Source organism: Phlebotomus papatasi, chromosome 3 (genome assembly GCF_024763615.1).
Source record: "Phlebotomus papatasi isolate M1 chromosome 3, Ppap_2.1, whole genome shotgun sequence".
Lineage (NCBI taxonomy): Eukaryota > Metazoa > Arthropoda > Insecta > Diptera > Psychodidae > Phlebotomus > Phlebotomus papatasi.
Window position 1 is genome coordinate 48,918,722 of NC_077224.1, and position 24,477 is coordinate 48,943,198.

The 24,477-nt window shown below is 33.3% G+C and overlaps 1 protein-coding gene across 5 annotated transcripts in view; it reads right to left on the bottom strand.

Moving 5' to 3' along the window:
* LOC129808058 (inactive dipeptidyl peptidase 10) overlaps nucleotides 1-24,477 on the bottom strand; it is a 273,322-nt gene that overhangs the window by 9,212 nt on the left and 239,633 nt on the right. For all 5 annotated transcript variants that reach the window (XM_055857740.1, XM_055857738.1, XM_055857737.1 and 2 more), the window contains 3 exons: nucleotides 2,213-2,307; nucleotides 1,776-2,151; nucleotides 1,359-1,503 (listed from right to left, as the gene is read on the bottom strand). In XM_055857740.1, coding sequence (XP_055713715.1) covers nucleotides 1,359-1,503; nucleotides 1,776-2,151; nucleotides 2,213-2,307 — 616 coding nt within the window. The remainder of the gene's footprint in view (nucleotides 1-1,358; nucleotides 1,504-1,775; nucleotides 2,152-2,212; nucleotides 2,308-24,477) is intronic.

Below are 24,477 nucleotides of genomic sequence, written 5' to 3' on the forward strand. Positions count from 1 at the left end.
ATTAGAGAGAAATTCTGGGGTCAAACTATTTGAAAAGCAACGATTTTTTGTTCGTCTGTTTACATACTCATACTTATTGTGACTTGCATTAATTTTTTTAATATAACGCAAAATTGCATCATGACTAACTGCGTTATCACACTTGCACATTAAAATTTTAATATGATTCACATTAATTGTCGCTGGTGAGAGTCCAAATGCGTAATTTGTGTGTTTGAATCATTTTATATTCAAAATTTGATCTATATTTGTTGATGAAAAGGTAGACTTGGCCCGCAAAATTTGATATAAATTTATTTATAGCATTAATGCGAAAAATTAATGCGATTTTCTCTTTAATTTTTTAATGTGAAAAATATTTATGCTTTAGGTAAGTTTAAACTTATTTTTGCAGGCCAAGTCCAGTTCTTTATCAATAAATTGAAAAACCCCAAATATTAAGTGACTCAAAGACACAAATTTGGACGCTCACAAGCGACAATTAATGTGAATCAGATTAAAATTTTAATGTGCAAGTGTGATAACGCCGTAAGTCATGCCGTGGCAAATTTGGGCATTTTACTTCATTCGACATTCGTAGTCATACTTAAAAAATGTCAACAAACAAAGCTTAAAACTATGAAAATTGTTTTGAGTAATACACTTGGTTTTCAAATTTAACTACCGCTGAATTAAAAAAAAACAGACCGATCTTAAAAAAAGCCAAATTAGCGAGAGTCTACTGCACTAGGATTCGAGACTAATCTATGCCATAGGGACTGGAGTTATTGCGATAAGAAAATTTAGTTATAGGTTTTGTACAACGAACTGGATGGCCAAAACGTCAAAACGTACTTTTACAAAATTTAATCCAGATCGGGACAAGGTCATATCCGGTACGGTATTTAAAAGTTTAAAAGGTTCTCATAACCAACAATTAAATTCAATTTAAAAAGTGTTGATATTTTCATTACGGGTTAATTTTTGTGGTTTTCTTAGTTCAACTTAAAAAATAAACTTTAACACTTCAATTCGAAGACTTATTCAAAAAGAAAACACTATTAACCTTAAAAGGTCCGAAGATTTATCCTAGAATTAAAGGAAATTTTAATATAAGATTTTGACTTAGATGCAAATAAACTAAACAGAAATAAACTATTAAAGCAATACTTTTTTGAAGTTTATTTCATTAGAGCCATTAATTTTTTTTTCAAAAATAATTGAAAGTAGTTGATGAAAGTAAGATAAAATGTTGTATTTTATGCTCATTTTCTAAATTCATTTATGGATAAAATATCAGGATTTATGTGGGAACTCAAACACCATAAGCTATAATTTATGTCAACACCCTATCTATAAATTTTTAAGAGATACTCTACCGATATTCCTTGACTTGCGTGTCGTTGAAGGAGAGAAACGATAGATAGAGACCATCTGGTGAGAATGCTATTGTATCACTCCTTAAATCTGAGATATTCGAGTACATCCAATTGGGAATGCCATTGTATATGACTCCTTTTTTACCTAAAAAGACATAAAATAAGCATATGTATGTATAAGAAACTTAAGAAACTTTTGGTAAAAGAAATATCACATATTTAGCTTAAAAGAGATATCGTTATAGATAGAAATTCTCTGTGTTAACAGCTTCCCGTCACAATACTATAAAAAATTTCTTCCATATTCAACTAGTATAGACAATATCCTGATAATCAGAAATGAAAGAGATAATGTCTGCAATTTGGAATATTTCCAACTCTCATAGAATGACTTAAGAGAATTTGAGCATTACTAACCCGTTGTGGTGATTCGACACACCAAATCACTCTGAACTTTGGGTTTGTAGTACAAATCGTTGTTATACACGAAAGCTATGGCCTGGCTGGTTCCCAGCTTGGCGTTCTCCTCTGGCTTCTTGGAAGCATTCTCATCAGCTTCATTCGTGGTATTTGTGGGCGTAACCCGAGGGACGGTTTGAGGCGCTTTTGGCGCCCAAAGAATATACTGAATTATAGGGGCTTCTCGAGTGTCATCCTTAGCTGATAATGTGTATGTGTTTAGGGTGTCCACTTCAAACACATTAACTTTGGAACCCTCCCAAGTTTCATCCCACAGAAGCAACACATATTGAAGATTTGGCGACACCAGGAATTTCTTCGCATCCAGTTGTCTCTGTAACACAAAAAAGCTTATTTAGACGTATTTTGGCAATCGTTTTGGCAAAATAACTTACGAATGAGGAATTTGTCATAAAGCTTCGTACGGTGTAAGTATCCAAGTCCAGAATTGAAAGTCCACCCGTGACATCACGATACACCAATTCTGTGTCTGGTGGGAAAAAAAGGATGAAGTATGGATTATCCTTTCTAAAAAAGAGGGTTCTTAAATTAATTTACGGAAGGCACCCTTAATCCACTTTTCAAAAATCTCCATTGAAAAAAAGACAAATTCTCCAGAAAAGGGTTGGAAAAATTATCCCCTGACTTCCTCATTTTATTATTGTTTATCAATTGTGCTTTGTCTGCAAATTTCAATCCATGCTGGTATTTTGTCCATTAGAAGAAAAACTTTTAATGTCCCTGACAATTTTGTTGTAACAATATTATTGCAATGTTAAATTCAGTGCATTTAAAATAATGCTATACGGTTTTTCAATTATCTGATAAAATATTTTTATTGTGCAGAAAATGAATTTTAATAAAGTGATTTTTACGAAATTTCACTAAAATTTCAGTTGAGTGAGTTTAAAATTAATTTCGCAGAAATAAAACTGGGAACGTTGATGGATTTTAATTTTATTGTTATCATTGTTTTTTTCTTCAATCTCCGGAATTAAAACTATGTAAACATTACCACAGCTAAGATTATATCTCTTGCGAGACAATTACAAATGAAAATAAAACTTTGTAAAATTATTTGCAAGTTTGTAAATTTCCACTGAGAACTTATGAAATGCTCGTCAATCGTGTGATCCCTACACTCCACTGAAGAACTTCAAAAAAAATGTATTGTTTTTTTTATAAACATTGTGATAAGATTACTTAACGAGTATTTTTTGTTCTTTCACAAACATTTTTCTGTGAATTTACGAACATCTATGAACAATCATAATTTTCACGTGAAAAAAATATAAACTTTTTAGTGAGTTTTACGTGTTATACGATAAACGAGCTTTCCCCCAGAGGGAATTTACAAACATTTACGAATATTTTACAAGATATATTTTTTCAGTTTAGGGGAAAGTGCCTATGCTTGATACCATTGGAAGCTTCGTAATGACTCAATTTCTTCTATGATTATCAATAAACATGACTCCGCAATATATTTTAAAAACTGGCCACTTTCCCATAGTTTTTAAAATATGGTTAAGATGAGTCACATATGCATTGTGAAACATAGAAAATTTAGTCATTACGAAGCTTACAATGGTATCAAGCATGGGCACTTTCCCCTAACCATTTAGTTTTACTATTAAAAAATATTAGTAAAAATCTCTTTAAAAATCGCTTCATAAATGGTGATTTCTAAGCTGAGAACAGAAAGACGAAAAACAGTTCAAGACGGTTATTCCCACACGTTATTGAATACAGCTGTGCGCCAATTGTTATCGATAACAATTGTCTAATTTGAAGCGTGTACTATTGCTCGAAAACGGCATGAATAAGGCAATTGAGCAAATGCGCGAAAATAATTCCCATTTAATAACATGAATGAGGAATTATAGTATTTATCGGGATACGTTTAAAAAAAAAGATCAGCGAAATCGATTAATCAACACCAGAAAATCCGGTCAAGTACCTATTACGTAATCATTTAGAACTCGGGGCAGGGTAAATCGAGGGGTGTCTTTCTAGTCTTGTGGTTTGAACTTAATAAGTTTATAATATGAAGATGAAAAACTTTATAAGAAAGTGATACCAACAACGGTTAACCGGTTTCGAAAAATCAGTTAACCGTCCTATTTTGGAGACGGTTTTAAACCTGGTTTTTAGAGATGAAACCGGTTTTAAACCATCTCTACAAAAATTTTAAAATTTCTCTTAAGCTTAAGTTTATTTCTTGAAAATCAAGATACACTGCAAAATATTTCCTTGGCTTTAGAAAGGAACCTGAAGTGCAAAATGATTCTAGGTGTAATTTGTAGTATGGTAGTAATGAGTTTCCTGTACGTTTCTTCCACTCTTGGAAAGAATTATTTGCTTAAAGGTTATCGGAAATTATTCCAAAACTTCTTCACTTGAAAATATTTTATCTTTTAAACCTTAGGTAAATATTTACAAGACGAAAAATCAATTGCATACTGAAAAAAAATTATAAACGATTTAGTACAATTTTGTAAAATATTGTTTTATGCGGAAAAGTAACAAGATGTTTATCTTTCCCTGTCTTTATAGAGATTTTTTATTAAATCTTGCTGTATTTTAACTAGAGTAAAGCGCGCTACCTTCGGACGACTCAAGCTTCGGACAATTCAATTTTTTCTCTATATTGTTTACGGATTTCACCCCTAACTCTTTCCTGACATTTTGAGGCATTGGACTACCTATTAAACTATAATATTATAATGGGTCAAATTTATTTATAACACATTGATAAAAATGATTTGTGCGAAATATAAATCGTCCGAAGGTAGCGTGCTTCCCCTTACATATCTTATTAGATTATTAAAATAATTAGCTTATTATATCTTATTAAAAAAAAACTTTATAACAAATATAGGTAGCGAAAAATCTTGGTACTATCTTTCCAATATTCTTTTTTATATTTTTGAGAATATTATTTTCCTTCCACGATTCAAATTTCCTAAAATTAAGTTTAACCAGATTTAACTAGTCATAGGATTATAAAAATAAAGAGGAAAACTCTTTCGATTTTTTCGTTAAAACATTCTCCATAAAATTCCTTTTTTTTCATTTTCCAAGATCTAGAATAAAACTATTGAGTATTTTCTCATTAGAGATTGTCAAAAAAGACAACGTATATAACCAATTTATTCTAAAAAAAAAAAAATTGTATGAAAAATAATTATTTTTACGGAAATCTATATTGCATTAGCTTTTCCGCGGTACAATATTATTGGAAAAACTCCCAGTAATTTTCCTGAATTCTGAAATTCCCTGTACTATTTTACATACAAAATAATGCAATTCAATAAATAGGTTCTAACTAAACTAACTGAGAAAAGGAATATATTTATGTGTTAAAAAATTACATCAAAGTTCAAGTTCTGAAAAATTGCTCAAAATTCCAGAATCTATTCCTAAATTTGAAACCTGTTAACCGGTTTCAGACCCTTACAAAACCGGTTAACCATCTATTCTAAAAACCCGGTATTTGGAATCATTAATAAGAACTTAAATAAAAAGAGAACTTTAAAGAGAGAAAGAATGTTTAAACGTTAAAGAACTTAAAAGGCTTGTGTTAAGATCTTAATTTGAAGGAGTTGTAGAACGTATAACTACTTAAGAAATATATAAAAGTGAGACAAATATTAGCGTTTTGTTGCGAATAGCAAAACTAATATGGTATGATTCAGCCTTACCATTTTGATTTTAATTAAGGCCTTTATTAAAGTTCTTAATTCAGTAGTTAGAATTAAAGACATGAAAATTATTTTTACTAAGTACTTAATTAAGAATCTTCGACTAAAGATTTTTTAAGTATGGTTATGGTAGAGTAAGTCCTTTTCGCCATGTAAGCACTTTCTCGCCACCTAATATAGAACAACTAATTTAAGGCATTTAAGAATAAGTAGCATTTTAACACTCATAATATGTTCTGTTCTAATATCCCTATACGTTATTACGTCTCTTAATTAATTGAAATTCGTTTTAAAACAGGTGTCGAAAAGTACTGAATCAAGCATAATTGGGGAAAATGCATATTTTTCAATGAGATTCTCGAAACGTATCCTAAATATATAGATAGATATTGCTTCAAAGTATCTTTATACAGAAATTCGTTTTAGTCTGACAAAAATATCACATCTTACGAGGCCCCTAAAGCTTAATGGTGGCGAAAAGTACTGACTCTACCCTACCCTCATTCTTATAATATTTTTAATTCCTAATATTTTTTATTTCTCAAAAACAACTCAAAAATAATTCTATTGACGTTTGGTTGGATGAATACGTTGTTACAAACCCAGTTGCTCGAGCACGGAATTTTCGCAAGATGTATCATCTCTTTTTATCCAATGGTTAAGATCTGTACATAGCATTCTCTATCGCAGTTTCTATCTTTTGCCACCAGATGTCACTACCTTCGTGCAGAAAATGCCTTAAATAAGGCTTAATAATTACTTATTAAGGACTTATTTTATGCACTTACACAAAACTCTTTTTTAAGAACATGGATAATGCTTTTAATTATTGCATTGGGCTAGTTTACCTTATATAATCTCTAGTTTCCAATTGATATTATTTAAGTCTTACTGAAAACCTCAAGTTTTTACCCCTCTCCGTTGTGTATTTAGAAGCGATTCTACGGCAAACAAACGAGACAGTCGGCCATTATTTTTCTAAGGAATTTTATATACGTGATAGTTTTAAAATATGATGTTCAGTTTTTCTTGAAAAGTTGAAAAGTATGGGCGGATATACCTTGAACCATAAAGGTTGAGTTTATAAAGAATCTTAACTAGTTAGACGCTCAGCATACAATTTCCCAAACTTCAAATGGTTATCAGAAAAAGTTGCAATTTTGAGATAGTTGGTACAGTATGGATAATACAGAACCATTAATAATGTGAGCTCAGAGTTTCATCAATATCCTATAATTATTCTCATGACTGTGTTGTATCACAAATGTTTAATGTGTCTTTCGTGCTTTTCCTTAAGCTCCTAAGCTAAAAAGTTTCTTGAGCAAATACGGAAACGTCCGCCTTAGAAAATAGCTCGTATTAGGAATTCTGAAGGCGGAGAAGGACAAGAAATAAAAAAAAGTAAGAAAGGATATGAAAAAAAAAACAGTTCAGACGTAAAAAAAGCTCTCATCTGAACTTGAGAGACAGTCAGATGACGCCGCAGTTGGTATGGATGTTATTGATGGAGAAAAACATTGGGGATTTTTCCATTGAAGAAGCGAAAATTGAAAAGAAGTAAGAGCAATAACATGAATTTCACTTTCAACCCACAAATAAATACACATCAATTTGAAAACATTCACACAAACTTTTCCTAAGGAGAAAACGGAAGGGTACAATAGTGACTTGGGAATTATCTTTAAGTATTTTCGAGCCACTTGAAATTCCATAGTCTGGGTGTTGAGTTGTCTGAAGAAGAAATTCCCAGATACGATATTCCACATTAATTCGTTAGGATTGTCTTTCGTCAACAAAAAAGGCGGCACATAACCTGCTGAATAAATTTGCCAAATGACGCCACAAACACCCTCTCAATTTGCATGTTTTGGGGACCATCCTTGGAGAATATTCGTAACAGAATCCCTCACGTCGTAAAGGCACCTGCCTTTCTGAACATCCTCAATGTTTACATATGAAGAAAGATTTAAATTGAGGCATCTGCTGCCAAAAGTACACCACTCAAGTGACAACAACCCCGTTTGTCGATTTACAGAAGTTCCCAGGATGGCTCTTACCACCCCCGCGGGAGCCTCAAATTCTACAAACGAACATTACTGTACAATTTTGCAACTCTCATGTGTTCATGGGTATACCGCAAATTAGAGGAAAAACCCTGTCTGAAGAGAAATACTTGACCTGATATCTCTCGTGGAAAATTTGAAGCAATTTGAATATTTAAATTCAGACGGACTATTAAGAGCAGAATTAAGAGTATAAATTGAATTTATTAAGGTGCGTTGTTTTTTTTTTGATATCTTTAAAGCGTTGAAAGCTATGACTTAAGTTCTATATGCTATAAATAACTCAACGATAAATTGTTTCCTTATCCCATTTATAACGAAAAATACTTTTCTTGATATAGGCGTAGTAGACAACACTTGAGGAAAGATACATGTCTCGAGAGTACGAATCCTCCTTAAGTTATCAATTGAGTTAAAGTAAGAACGACCTTTATATAAATTTAATTTTTTGGCCCCGTTAAATATTATTATTAAATTTATTTTGCTCATTTAACCCTGTAAGGACGTTCGGTCACCGGTGACCCAAAAATGAAATTTTTCCTACGGCTTTCTAAAGTCATACTCTAAAAAGGCTGAAAAAATTATTTTTTCTAGGTGCGATTTGGATTGATTTTTATTTATAGAACAAAGTTAAGAAATATTGGGACTACAGTAATAGGTAATGGAACTGGTGGGATGAGTTGATTATAAAAATTCCGGTGATCACCAGTGAGAGTTTTCTTTACCTCAAGACTAAAACACCTTTTTAATTTTGCCCAGAGCTTTCGGTCCGGATACAGTCGATCACTTAAGAAGGTCCATATCTGGACCGAAAGCTCTGAGTAAGATTAAAAAGGTGTTTTAGTCTTTAGGTGAAGAAAACTCTACCTGGTGATCACCGGAATTTTATAATCATATTGGGCCTACTTTTAGGACATTTTGGTATCAAATTTATGAAATTATTTTTTGAAAAGGAAATGGAATAGTTTCTATCTCAATTTGAGATTGCATTTTAGAAATCGTGAAATTAATTTTATCCCATTGCAGCATTGATTTTTGGAAGTCATTATTTATTAGGAAACAGTACTGATTCTATCCCACTCTGGTATTGATATTTTCCCATTCTGGTATTGATTTTATCCCAATCTGGTATTGATTCTATCCCACTCTGGTATTGATTTTATCCCACTCTGATATTGATTTTATCCCGTTCTGGTATTAATTCTACCCCACTATGGTATTGATTTTATCCCATTTTGATATTGATTCTGTACCATTTTGGTATTGATTCTATCCCATTGGGGTATTCATTTTATCCCATTTTAGTATTGATTCTATTCCATTATGGTATTGATTTTATCCCATTGTGGTATTGATTTTATCCCATTTTGGTACTGATTCTATCCCATTTTGGTATTGATTCTATACCATTCTGGTATGGATTCTATCCCACTTTGGTATTGATCTTATCCCATTTTGGTATTTATTCTGTCCTAAATACCCTAAAATCAATACCAGAGTGGGATAGAATCAATACCAAAATGGGATATAATCAATAGCGAAATACCCTAAAATCAATACCAAAATGGGATAGAATAAATATTCGTTGCGATTGAAATTTAATGATTTTATGGTATTAAATCAATGACAGAGATTTTCTTGAATTTAATCCCAAAATACCCTAGAATTTGATACTCACGAGGTATTGGAGCCCTTTTAATACCAGAAGTATCCCAAAAATGTATTGAGTCTAGGGTATTTTTTTCTCTGTGTAAGGATGATCTAAAAAACCATCCTTGAGTGCTAGAATTAAAGAAAGGCTTTCGAAAAGTAAAGTCAAATTAACCAAAAAAATATATAAATTGTATACTGACGTAGGGTAAGTTTACCGAATTTCGGCCAGCTTGTAATTTTGACCACTCAGATTCGGTCAGATGAATATACTCTGAGAAATCTTGTCCACGGAAAAGTAATGTTTTAGTTTTTCAAATTCCAAAAACAGGTCCCGACGAGTGAATTTTTATAATTTCAAAATGAAATTTCAGAAAATAAGTTATAAGGTTGTATCTTTATAATGCTTAAGATCCCGAATTAAATATATATTTTTTATTTATTGAAAAAAAATGTCAAGAAAATATGCTGTTTCTTAATCTTCGAGACTCACGTAACCCGACTACCACGTCTACCAATTTTAAAACGTGTTGCTCCTAGGTCAAATTCACTAAAGGAATATGGGCAATATATGAAGAGTTTGAAGCCAGGCTATGTTCGAATCCTAAAAGGCTTTCCCTAATTGCGATTTTTATGAATATTAAAAAAATGTACATTTTTTAATATTCACGTTTAGTTGGCACGCGTGGAAAATTGCTCGAATTGCCTGTAATATGATTCAGAAAGCAACTAATACGAACAGTAATATCTTACTCATCGTATTACTCTACTAGAGTGTATTCTTTCTTACACATGTAATTTTCCATTTGAAATTTCGCACACTTTATACTTCTCTTTCCGGCTTTTCTTAATATTAATATTAATCTTATGTAACACCACGGTCAGAGTGCTTTTGCTGATTCTTAAGATGATTCTTTGATTTTCTGTCTCTCTCTGTGTCTGAATTCCTCGTGTTCTGCTGAAGAGCTCTAATTGTAAAAGAACACAAATTTCTTTGTCAATTTACCAAGATATTTCATTTCTTCCGCTTGGAACTAAAGCCAAAGAAGAAAGGAGAATGGTCAAATCCGGTCCCGGAATCGCCACGAACGGGACCTATGTCATTGGATAGACATTAGTATAGGTAACAACTTTTGTTCTGGGATCAATGTTCTAAACCATGGAGGAACAGTTCTAGAGCATAAAAACTATTTTTTACAATGATGAAGAATGATCAAAAGTATATGGGCGCTGGTTCATCTTCATACACGCATTAGAGTAGACGCATTTTGAAAATATTGATATAAGGTTGAGAAAAATGCCGGGACCCAGGACGATAAACGCTGCGAGTCCTTGTAAAAAAGGCCTTTATCCTTCCAAAAAATCGTTGTTTTGACTACGAATTATACAAGAACTGCTAAAGTGATCTTGATGAAATTCGGTATAGGGTCACTGCATGTTTTAAACTTTTTATTTATGCATACCACCCCCTCCCTCCACCCTCCGTTCTAGTAGCCCTCATACAAAATGGGGGCACTTTACCTTATAACTCCTTTCTAAGACGATGTAGAAAGCTGCTATTCAACAAGGGAACAATACTTATAGAAGACTTTTCAACCATGCATGTTAACCCGCTCCTCCACCACCCCTTCTAGTAATCCTATACAAAATGAGAGCATTTTGACCTCCTTTCTGAGAAGAAGTAGTTGGTTTGTAAAAGAATGAAAAAAAAATGAATAACTAATAACGTTAACAATAATTTTCTAGATTTTATATGCATTTATAGACATCTAGTCGAATTACAGATTTTTGCCTCCTCTTAGAAAGGAGTTATAAGATAAAATAGTCTTATTTTGTATGGGGGCTACCAGAAGGGGTGGTGGAGGAAGAGTTTGGTCAGTATGGTTAAAAAGTCTTCTTTAAGCCTTGTTTCCATGCTGTATTTCAACTTCCTATCTTTTCTCAGAAAGGAGTTATAAGGTGAAATGCTCTCATTTTGTATGAGAGCTACCAGAAAGGGGGCCAGTGGAGGGAGATATTATACATGGTTTAGAAGTCTTCCCTAAGCTTTGTTCCCTTACCCAAGTTCAGCTTTATACCTCCTCTTGGAAAGGAGTTATAAGGTAAAGCGCCCCCATTTTGTATGGGGGCTATCAGAATGGAGGGTGGGGGGAGGGGGTGATATGCATGGATAAAAACTTTAAGTCATACAGTGACCCTATACCGAATTTCATCAAGATCACTTTAGCCGTTCTTGCGTAATTCGTTGTCAAAACAGCGATTTATCGAAAGGATAAAGGCATTTTTACAAGGACTCCCAGCGTTTATGGTCCTGGGTCCCGGCAATTTTTCAATCTTATATCAGTACCTACAAAATGCGCCTATTCTCGTTTGTGGCGATTCCGGGACCAGCGCCCATATACTTTTGACCATTCTCCTTTGATAAGAAAAATTTCAATTTGGATTTTTTTTTTACAAATAAAATCTCAGCAGAATGCTCATAAAAAATTGCAAAAAATCAACGAGTTTTCCGAAAAGTAAATGAATATGAAAAAGTAGGGGAAAGTACTCTCTCTTCGAATGCTCATGACTTCGAATAATGTGATTTTCTTTTTTCTTCCGTAAAATACTTTACATAATTATCACGGAATTATCAATAATTGACGAAAAGTTAACTAATATTTAATAGGAATGTGTAAGTCTCTTAGGAAAAATAAAAGAAAATTCACATTCTTCGAAGGCATGAACTTTCGAAGGGGGAGTACTTTCCCCTACCTATTGTGACTCCGCTGACTTGGAACGTTTTTTTTGAAATCCTGTAAGGTAATATTGCAAAAAATTAAGCGGAAAAAATTTGCTTATAATATAAACAATTTTCAGTAAGATATCATTTTGGGAAATAACATTTCTTCATTTACATATTCACAATTTCCAAAATTATGATAAATTTTGACCTTTAAAGTTATTTCATGTGCTTCCAAAGTTCCCAATGACATAAAACTTTCTAATTTTCTTATATACAAACAGAATCAAATAAAATCAAACTTCTCTTGGAATCATCAAAATAAAGTTGTATCTTTGGGAAAATGAATTATATAAAGTGAATGATCTGAAGAAACTTTTACTATTGATGGAAACTTCTCTCCAAAGACTATTATTAATTCCTTCGATATTTTCCCTGAATATTTGAGTGAAAATGGTTAAGAAGTCAGATGGGCTTGATTTTCTGTTCGGTGATTCATTAATCAATTTCTAACACGTAAAAATAGGAAAGAAAGAGAAATATTCATTGCGTGTAATCTACACGATACCCATGATTTTCTTCATGCTTGATTATAGTGATTAAATTGTGCTTTTGGGGCCATTAGCGTCGAAAATGCTTATCGCGATTGAAGTGATTGAAGCTTCTACACGGGTTCAATTCCAAAATACCTAAGCATGTTGGTAGCCAATTGTCCAATTCATATTCATAACAAACACATTTTCCAACGTGCTATTAATCAAAATGGGGATTGCAATTTATCTTCGTCGTCAGATCATGAAATTAATGGGATTTGACGATTGTGAAGGAATCCCAACATCACTTATCCCCAAACGTGTGTGGGTAAACACCTGCTGAAGTCTTCCCTTTATTCGCCCTCATTAGGGATTCCATCCTTCATTCCGCCACTCCCAGTACTTTGAGTGAATCAATCAAATTGAGGAAGTTGTGGCGTCTTATGTTAAATTGAGAAAAAGTTTCCATCAGCGAAAAAATATTTCCATTGCTCTCTTACACAATGTTCCACAAGTTCGTATAAAGAAAAGCCCAGATATTGTATGGGACCTGCAATTTATAAGGAATCCCGTCCTCTTAAACTTCTTCCATTCCAGTGTCTCTCTCACGTTATGCCAATTCTTCACGGCGATATTTATTTCAATCCTGTACAAAAAAAAAGCCACCCATTGCGAAGATGATGATGATGATGTGTAGCTATGGAAACCCCTTTTCTATTGATTATTTTAGATATGTATATATTTTATCTGGATGTGCGTCTGCCTCTATGGATATCTTGGCCGCCGTCATGGTCACACACAATCGTGATGGGGGGTCCCCAACTTTGACAAAATGCCAAACAAGTGTCAGCGAGTTTGGAATTCGGAATCATTAAAGTTGGGCACGGAACCCTTAGCATCAAATTTCAAGCAGATGTCACCATGGAACCTCCAATTTTCCCAGAAAATAGTCACTTCTTTCTAAACTCATAACCATGAGCTTTTTAATATTTTTGAACATAATTGTATATATATTAGAAGAAAGATTAAAAGAATGTAAACAGGGAATGCAGAGGAAGCAAAAATTAAGGTAATAGCTCGAACTTGCAAATTCGATTATCTTTATTAAGAAGCAGACAGAACTAATTTTCTTATGCAAATAGGTTTAACAGGATGTCTAGTTGAATTACGATACTCAAGGGTGAGATGACAACTCCATAAAGGTTATCTCATAAAAATGAACAAATCACGATCAAATGAACAAATCAATTTTTATTGAAAAACGGATGGCAAAGCATCCCAGGCTTTGCGAAATGCTCCAACTCGTGACTTCTATGCTATACCTCAAAAGTACTTTCGCGTTATTTACCATTTATCGGTTCTCAACCGATTTGAACCGATTCATAAATCATTCAGAAGATCATCCAAAATTGTTTTAAAAGTAATAGAATTGTTTTTCGGATAAAAAATAGTTATCGATTATGAACCGGTTCGTTACCGGTGTTGCCAACTGACCAAGTTTAAATTCAAATGATTGTTGTAAGTCCTTCTGGCAAATTTTTACTTTAGTTTAATGGCGTGCAGACTCAATGAAAGACGTGCTTTATATTGCTCTCTAAAAGATTGAGATTTGAAATTAGTTTCCTATATTTTTTTCTTTTTTTTCTTTTGTTTTTCTCTTCCACGCAATTGTAAGAGGATTGTAGCCTATATTTCGTGGTTTTTCAATAAACTTAAACCTAAACTTAAAACTTGAACTAAACTATTTAATGTAATTTTGCAGATCTAAGAAATTTGATTGAATTGATCAGGGATAATAGAACAATTAAGGAAAGGAGAAGATTCTCAGAAAGTAAGGCTAGGAAAGAGATAAAAAAAATGTCACGTCATTACAATATTTTAATTGTCAGATTCCTATCGTTCTGTTCCAACTATTTGCTTATTTTGTTCATCATTTTGAGGGGAAGGGGAGGGGTGGGGGAAAATTAGGGACATGTTAATAATCCTTGGGTCGACTTATGGGAAGTCCCCAGAAGGTCCCAAGTCGCTGTCTCTAACCGTTTGACCTCTAGAGCTGGCGACTGCCGGACGGACAGATGGACAGACGGACAAACAGCGTAATGACATTTCTCATAAATCGTCTGAAACACGGAGATTTGTTGACAATAGTTGTCTTCGGGAGGTGAATGGTAGAAAATTGGGGGGGGGGAGGTGAAAGAAATCGAGGGATTACTGCTCTCTCCGTGAAATTCGAGTAGTATTACAAGGAATCACACCTAAAAGGTAGTGGTTTATTAGTATCGTATACGGGTGATCTTACAACCCAGCTTTTCATTTATTCTAGCATTTACGGATGGGCTTTACTAATTGGACAAAATAAATTGGATCATTGGATTATTTCGTCAATCTTGGTTCATCTCTTTTGCAAACAAATTGTTGGTCATGACATAACTCAGGACACTATTCGCACCTCATTTTGCATTCCTTATAGAGAGTAGTGGAGGAATTCTATAAAAGTATGAAAATGTCATAGCAAAAGATTTTTTTTATGTGGTAAATTTGGGGAAAATATTTAATAGTAAAGCCGATTGATGTCAGTTACTTAAAGCTTCACAGAGCTCCCTTCCATGGCCATTCGATACGTATTAGGCATTAATGTTATCGTGCTCTCTAATTTACTATGAAAATTGGTCATATGACTAAGTGATACTGTTACAGAATTCCCCTTGGTCGTCTCCTCGTTTTTAGAGTCTGACTCTAAAAACTGCCCAAGCTTGGCCGTCCTCAGTCTTGAGAATAAGATGACCAATCCAGAACAGTCTATTGAGACATATTTGCTTGATGACACTTACGTAACAGATAGGTAGCTCTATTAGGCTTTATGGTTGTGTAGGCTTACATATCGTCGGTTGCATTGACCATTGTCGTATCTTCATTTGGTGCAAACGACGATATAAACGTCGCTTCTTGCATCAAATGGTTACACAAAAAATGCAGACACGACAACGGTCGATGTACCCGACGATATGGGTTCAGGATCTGTCATAGAATGCTCTTTTCAAAAGTTAAAGACTCACGGTTTAGATGAATACGTCAGGAGTGCTTCAGAATTCAGAATTTCAGAACAGAAGTCCGAGAATGATCAGCAGTCACTCTTGGACATCTGTTGAGATACTGTTTTCGACTATTTATTGTTACCCTAAAACACAAATGTAAGCCTTGATGTGACTCACTGAAATAATAATATAACTTATTAAGGGAAAATGGGGAACTGAAGATGCTACCCATCTTTCAACTTCCTCTGAGTGATCTGTCCACGACGGCGACTGATGCTCGCTCACTGAAGTACTGGGACAGCTGACTCGAACAAAAGCCCCATTAACCTTCAGCAACCGCCTGAGGATGGTGTGTTGGCTGTGTCATAAGAATGAAGGATTGGAATTGGTGGGTTTGGCCGTGGACTGGGGTAACAATTGTCGACTGGGCCATACACGAAGGAGTCCACAAAATTGACGTTGTAATCTCCCATTTGACCCTGTTTAACCTTTTAAGGACGATTGGATCACCTGTGACCCAAAAATGAATTTCCTACGGGCATCTAAAGTTTAGTTTTGATATAAGATGTCAGAATGAAGTCAGAAGAAGAAAATATGATTCTTTCGGACCCCCGATTTTTCACTATCTCTTCCTTAAACGGTTAACCGATGTCCCGGATGCTATCGGACTTCCATTTATACAACCCCGGATTTCGCGCCACCTGATCAATCTAGATAAAGGACTCCTGTGCAGTTCTGGGATGTAAGTCCTATGATATCTATCGGCTGAATTTTTTTTTTGGATCTGCTGTATATAGATCTATTATTTAGGTCCACTGCTAATGAGCTTAATTGCACTTGATTTCACGAGGCATGGGACTAACAGCCCCATTCATTATAAGAAAATATAATAATGAATGTTCCGAAATTTCGCTAGCTTGAAGGCCTAGTTCCTCTTTGGGATGTTCTGCCAGCATTGTTATCTCAAAATATTCAATGTTCAAAGGTTTGAAATGTTTCAGATATCAACTTCAAAATTAAAGACGATTTAATAAGGATTATTGTTACCACTTCATTTTAGTTATACGAAGTTTGTTGCATTTAGATTTCAAACATGAAAGTACCCATATTTTTGTTGGCAACATTCAAATATTATCAATTTTGTGATTTTTGCGGTTGCTTAATGCTTGAACATTATAATAATGAACAGCATATTAAACTTTTATTGAAAATTAAACTTAAAATAGGATACACATACCCATAAACAATAACGATGTGTTCCTTTGTGGGAGTCGACATTTGGAAATTAAAGTTTGAGGTACATAAGTAAACCCTTTTGAATCTTGTAAGTGTCTCTTTATAACGTCATTAGGACACTATTAATAAAATTTATTTTGTGTAACATTTATAGTGCGAATGCTCATTAAATTACATTACAATGTCGAACCCCATCAATATTTCACTTGAGTGCCTCAATTAGCTGGAAAATTCTCTGCTTTCACCTCATTCGTTTCGTATGTAAATTTAATTGCATGAAATTGCAAATTGTTTGACTATTTATAGATTATGCAATGGAAAAGGTGTGCTAAAAGTGCACAAAAAGGGAAGAGCAAGGAGCTTTGCAAATAGCTTTAATTGAATACACACATTCGGGATACATTTCATTGTTTGTTCAATAAAGTAATTAAAATGGGTCAAATTTCCATCGGTTAAGAGGAAAATTCTCTGAATTTCTATTGCAGGATCTGATTTTTTTTGTATTTGAATTAAAATGGAAAACTAATTAACCGTATTTACACACGCGGTAGCTCAATTAAAAATGCAAAATCTTGTTGTTACGGTTCATCAAATACGGAAATCCATTCTCAGCCTTCCACTCTATCAACATTCTATATCATTTGTGGAAAAATCGACAAAAATTTTAAATTGTTCACATCAATATCATTCAGTTCAGTGAGTTTTCAAATGGTTTTTTTTTTTTACTGTGATTTCTTTTACGAACGACCGAACAACGAGCTTGAAAGTTCACATTGAAACTGACCAAAAATCTATTAAAGTTGTAATCCTCTGCAGAATTTCATCAGTCTATGGTTCTCAGTCAGTAAAAAGCAGATATACGAGTGAAAAGTTCTGTGTGAGAACATCTTTTTAATAGTTTTTCATGCACAATATAATGGACTTTTTATAGTGAAGAAGTTTATGCAAAAAATACTTTATTTAGGCCATAATAAAAAAAAGAAAAATAGTTTGATCATGGGTCAATTCAATCCAAATGGCTCTATATGTAAATCTTGTCGATTCTTTACGTTCCCAATAAAAGTTTATAAAAAAAACATCAGCCATCGATTTGATCTAGAAACTCTGGCCTTTGTCATTAAAATGAAAATCACATCCTTCATGGGTCTGCCTCACATGCCGTGCTTCAGTCGTTTAATCACTTGGACCAGTTCAAACGGAAACTTTCGAAGTTGAAGGGTAAAATTTCACATATACACAGCAAGTAAATTACTTTCTTCTCCTATATAAGAGTTCGTCAAATAAAAAAGTAGTGAAATAGCTTGTGTTTAGTGAAGAAAGTCGTTGAAATTCAAGAACTTATGAAAGTTGTGGTTTTCTTTTTTAATTTGTCAATATCCGATTTCCGTTGTGAAAACGAATAAACAAGTAAAACTAGTGAAAATTATGGCAACATATTCTCTAGTCGCCACTATGAGCTTTTCAAGTCTGCCAGCATTAGAAACTCAAAATTTTTTAAAATATTATATTTTTTAATGTCCTTTTCAAAATGTATTATCTTGACTAAACGTAAAAACCTGATTCGAAAAAAATAAAAAAAAACTATTTTTACATTATTATTTTTTAAGTCCCATTCCTTAGGCTGTCTACACACTATGAGCATTTTTTAAAAAAAATCTTTAAAAAATAACCCTAAAAAGGTTTTTAAAAAGAATCGGCTCTACACTAGTGAAAATTTTTGTAAAAAAATGGATTTTTTACAGAAATTTGCCTAGTATGTAAGCAATTTTGTAAAAAAAAACCGACCCATTTTTATTTTTTAAAAATTTTTTTAAAGAATTTTTTTAAAAAATGCTCATATGTGTAGACAGCTTTAGAGGGTAAAAAAGCAGCTTTTACCTCATTAATAAACTTAGCTAGTATATCTTAAAACATTCATAAGAAAAATAAATAAATAAATAAATAAAATTAAAAAATAAAATAAACTAAAAATAAAAAAATTTTAAAAGGAGGTAATATACACTTCCAAAAATTTTTAAGCTTTGTTACTTTGTTTTTACTGATAGAACAGATTTTTCAATGTTAATTCAGTTTGTGGCCAAATACGAAAAAATAAATAATTGCAAATTCTATTTACGTCCTAATATGAAAGAGAGTTTACACCAGGAAACATCGGACCTCGGAATGCTCGAAACTAGGAATGCATGCAAATTGTGGACTAAATTTTTAGGGTAAGTATCGCGACGACGTAATTTTAACTATCTCAATCGTAAACATCAGCAAAAATTATAGAGAATTCAAGAGGATTTCCCGAAAGTTCTTGTCAAACTTTAGAAGGTTGGAATTGAAAAATTTCTTCAAAAATTCAATTTTCAAATTGCGATAACTTAAAAATAGCTTGACGGATTTTGTGATATAGGACCATTGCACGGACCTACACAACGAGCTTACAACATGTCAAAAACGAGCCGAATACTTCTATACAGGGTGACCAGAATGAACTGGTAGGTCATTTTATTGAATCCAAATACGAATGATATTCGGTGGGACAAATATAGTATGTTATTCATTCATGATATGAACCCCTATAAGAAGCATTAAAAATTTCAAAAAGGATACTATCCTACCTATGCTCAAAAAAGTTATGCTCGATAGAGCGATGGAATTGTTTCGCTTGGCCCTTATACGGCCTTCAAATCTAAAGCTTAGCCATATGGCTTAATTACTCTAATTCTAATTCCGTATCAATCGAGCTTTTTTTGCATGAATTCAACATAAGATCGTTTTTTAAGGGTCAAATGACCTATTACCTATTAGATTCAGAAAAAGCAATAAAGTTGGTTGCTATTTTAGGATTATGAGACCTTCAGTAACTATACTAAGCCTGTAGTCTGACGACCGTGTTAGAGGCCAGCTACCGAACATCGGCATCATTAGTGGTGTTACTTTTAAAATTGAACAATTCGTCAAGAAACAAAGTGATTGTTTTTATTTGACAGAAAATTTATATGATTAATTAGGATATTCGAATGATTACCGGAAGTCAAAGATAGTAATTGCTAAAAATATGCTGAAAAACAATGTTTCGTAACTGGTTTTAAGGGTTTCCAACGTACAATGTCCTCGACGGTCATCGGATGGAAAAGAGGTATATTTGGCCAATGTAAGGATTAAATAATACCAAAGTGTCGATGAACAAAGTCCAGACCTTCGTCGTGAATGGTATCGTATACCGTAAACTTATGATACGTTCATCGGCAGACTTAACCCTTTAAGGACGAATGGGACACCGGTGTCCTAAAAACAAAAACTAAATTTTCGGACTATTAAAAGGACAAAATAATTTTCCATGGTCAAAAAAATTCTTCTTGTTTGTGGGAGATCGGTGTTCCATTCGTTCTTAAAGGGTTAAGGCCGTAATCCATGCCTAAGGTGGTTATGCTGAAAATTTCAAAAGAATTCTCACACAGTTTAGGATTTCTGGATTTTTTTCTCTTTTTCACCAATAAAATTCATTTTGAAAAAAAATCACAGCCCTTTAGAAAGTTATGGGGGCCATCCCATAAAATCGGGTTAATCCGTTTGACTGCGTTTAGCAAATTGACTATTTTTATGTCAATTCAGAAATGACCAAAAACGTTACCCAAAAAATCATTGAATAGTGCTTTTGAAATTAGGGCAAAAAATAAAATTTCCAATTCATAATTTTTGTCTAAGTGCTCCTTAAATATATTTTTAGATCGTCTTTGATTTTTTTAGGAAGACTAAACACAAGAGTAATTATTGTGATTTTTTGAAATAGATATTAGATTTCAGATGACGGGAACTAATAAATATGAAATATGCTCTTGTTCAGTAATAAACTTCGCGATTTGAGAGCTCTCTCCGGTTGAGGTTTTTTTGTACCGAATAGAAAGTATATCATAGAGAACTTATCTAAAAACCCGTTGGAAGTTCGAAAGTTCAAACCAACGGGTTACACAAAAATGAGAAAATTCATGAAAAGAGCATTTATCATAATGAAATTGCCATTCAAACGTTTTACCTTCCTGAAATTTCCCAAAACTACACAAAAAATCACTTTTTGCAGCAAACGTTTACACACTTTCGACGATTGAAGTGTCAAGAATCCTGAAATTCGAAATGGTAGAACAATCAGCGCTAAAGCGGCGAGTACGTGAACTTGAACTTTAGGCTTCCGGTAGATTTTCGAATAGGTTTGGCTTGGCTTTGCAGTGGCTTTTTCTCTTCGAAAGGTTATTAGTGAACGGAGCCAATAGGTACTATAGAGATCCTTATTCACTCAAAAAATAGTCCAAGAGTGTAGAAACAAGAATCAGTGTTTACAGCTACCCCATGTTTACCACTGCCCCAGTTTGCCCTAGTAATGCGATTCTTCATTTCGAATCTTTACCTTTGTGAGGATTCACTTCATTATCACCTCAAACAGGAGCCTCTCGACATTTCATTTTTTCATACGTTTTTGCATAGAGGCACTGAAGACTATTGGCAAGATTTTTTCTAAAGAGAATTGTCTGATCAGTCTGATATATTTCGAAACCATGCATTAAGAGGTATCTAAAAATACGTATTTCATAATGTTCGTCAAAATTATACAAGAACTACGAGCAAATTTGCTTAAATGAAGCAAGTTTGAAAAGTGAAAAAAGCTTCACTTTTTATTAGGCTTCATGGGCTTTTGCCTCAAATGATAATAATTTAGTCATATCGTCGCTTGGATCACCAATTGTCGTAACTTTGTAATAATTAGGTAATGCACAGACTGCACAAGAATGACAACCATACCTTTATAAACTTTCATGATGACCATATTTTTTAAAATTAAAAAAAAACTTATTATTAATATATAAACATGTGATATGTGAGGTATGTTGAACAAGATAAAAGTCCCTGGAATGCTGAAACTTATTTTAACCCATTTCAAAATTTCTTTAATGACATATTTCTCTATTGTACGTGTCCTTGCAAACGTGAATCCATCAAACCTTTAATATATGTGAAAGCTTTAAAGTTCATTACTGGACCATTGTTTGTGTCGTCTAGCGTCCAAAAATAGACAAGTGATTCCACCACCGTGGCGTGTGATTCTATTATGTGAAGGATTTCGAGTGGAGCTTTGGAATTGTGGGGTGGTTTAAATGTTAAGTTTCTAACATTCTTCCACCCTAAATGAATAACATTCTCGCTTATTTGACGTGTCGGAGAAAAGTTAACAGTGAAAGGATGAGACAATGAATTGGGTCAGTGAAAATGCGTGTTATGGGTGGGTGATGAAAATGGCACAAAAAACATCATGTTCTTCAAGACAACTCATTAAATTTAATTAATCCATGACACAAATTCACTTAATCCATACTATAGCCCCTTAGAACACTTTGTGCGAGCGTAAATGAAGAAAATGAGTTATCCTCACATCTTGTGCTAGAAATCTATTTTCTCATCTATTATTATTTCAAGAAAATTTTCACCTTCTTTCACTTAATTGAATTCAAAAAAGAAAAGAAACCAACACCTTTGTCATTCTAGGAAGAAAGGAGAAAAGAAAATTTACCTCCTTGATTAATGAGGGTGAAAAAATTCCATAAAACTGGACCATTTTCCAAACACTTAGAGCTTTTTCTTTCGTCTCACTACCGTAAAATATTGTTTTGAAGGGAGAAAAGGTGACGTACAAATCCAAACGTAAAAGTAGTTGAGAAGGAAAAAAAAACAGGATGAAACAATTCTATTAAAGTGTCACTTTCAGGTGATTTTCCTATCTTGTGTGAGTATTTTTTTCTCGATTTTCCATGCAATTGCCAAGAAAATACAACGCACAAACTGATGGAAACGACGATTGGTAGAGAAATAAATAAATGTCTTGACGTCGAAATCATGGCATATCGTTTACAATATCCCCAAAATTCGCCTTCTCAAGCATCTGGGATTTTCATAAATTATCCAATATCGAGAGCTTTCAGAGTATTATTTAGGGTAGATAATTGCTTAAAATTAGAACTATAAGTATCATCCATGGAAATATTCTGCATTATTTTATACAAAGCATATTGATGTTAATTTTTATGTCCAACGCACAATAACTTTTGTTTTGTAAACATGTTTTCGAAACTACCTATGACAGTGAGCGAGACGACTAGATCTAGATCTCACTCTCTCTCACAGGAAGCTCTGAAAACATGTTTACAAACAAAAGTTATTGTGCGCTGGGCATTATGCTCAACGCACAATAATTTTCGTTTTGTAAACATGTTTTTGACATTTCAATGAGAGCGAATGAAACCGAAATCTAGTCATCTCGCTCTCTCTTATGTGAAATTTTGAAAACATGTTTACAAACAAAATTTATTCTGCGTTGGGCATTACTGCCTCTGGTACAACTTTTAGATCAGGAAATACTCATGAAATTATATGGGTGCACTCACAAATGGGGTTTAATTCACCAAATTCTCTTGAAGTGTCTTTGCTAAAAGTCTATGGTATTCTATTTGAACAATGTGACATTAATATTCGTAAGATTTTAATTCCATATCGGATTTTCAAAATAAATTTTCTCAAAAGGTTGGAAAAAATTACGTACTTAATATCACATTAAGAAAACATTAAAAAAATAGTGATTATGAGTAATAAAATATAAAGATTTACACATGATAACATTCGAAGATCTTCGAAATTCGAAAAGCAAAGACTTCAACCACCATACATCCAGAGCGATAAGTATAAATATCTTCTTTAGATTTCGAAACCGATGTCCGAATGTCTTTTCTTTTAGAATATTTATTTTTTTTATTTTTTAGAAAACGTTTTCAAAATAAGTTTAACCCTTTTGGGACACCAATGTCCCAAAAATAAAAACTACAGGGAGTTCTGCTTTGAAAGAATTTCTCGGGACCGAAAAAGGCCCGCGAATTAACTCCTGTGACATAGTAAGATTGTATATCTTCAGGAGATATCTTTGGAATAAGTAACGTAAACGTCGTGATGTATTCAGGACATTTTTGGCGCCAATTATTCAGCCTAATTTCAGCACCAAGGGTTCATAAGAAGTGCATTTCAAATTTGCCGCATGAAAAATTTTGCATATATTTAGGAGCACTTCAAAAATGATTTATAAAATCGGTCCCAATCCCAATAGTAGGCAATTCATATCAAATTCTTTCAGTCCGTTTTCACTTAAGTCGGAACTCCCTGTAATTTATCGGACTATTTACAGGACAAAATAACTTTCTATAGTCAAAAAATGTTTTTTTTTGAGTCACCGATGGCCCACTCGGCCTTAAAGAGTTAAAGAGAATGAAAAAAGAAATATTTTTTAGTATCTTACTGGGTTTGATCAAGAACTGTTGATATGCTTGCTCTCAAATGAAATCTAAATTCACAACTTAAAGCTTTTAAAGATTGTGAGAAATTTGCGTCAAAACGGTACCATTTTTTTGAAGTACAGCTCGTCAAATTACGTCAAAACCTTCCGTTTTGACATAAAATAGTGTGACTCTTTGGTGTTCTGTTAAGTGCAACAAAACTTCAAATTGTAAATAAGATGACATTCTTAATTCTTCATTGAAAGCTTGCGTTCTACATAATTAAAGTGAATTCGTTTGCCCCTCAGTTTGAGACTGAAATTGTGGATTGAAGTGTACCGTCGCCGTCGAAAGGAGAGGTATGTTGGATGGAAAATCCTAAGAAGAGAACTCTGGGATGAACATAAATTTCTTCCGAA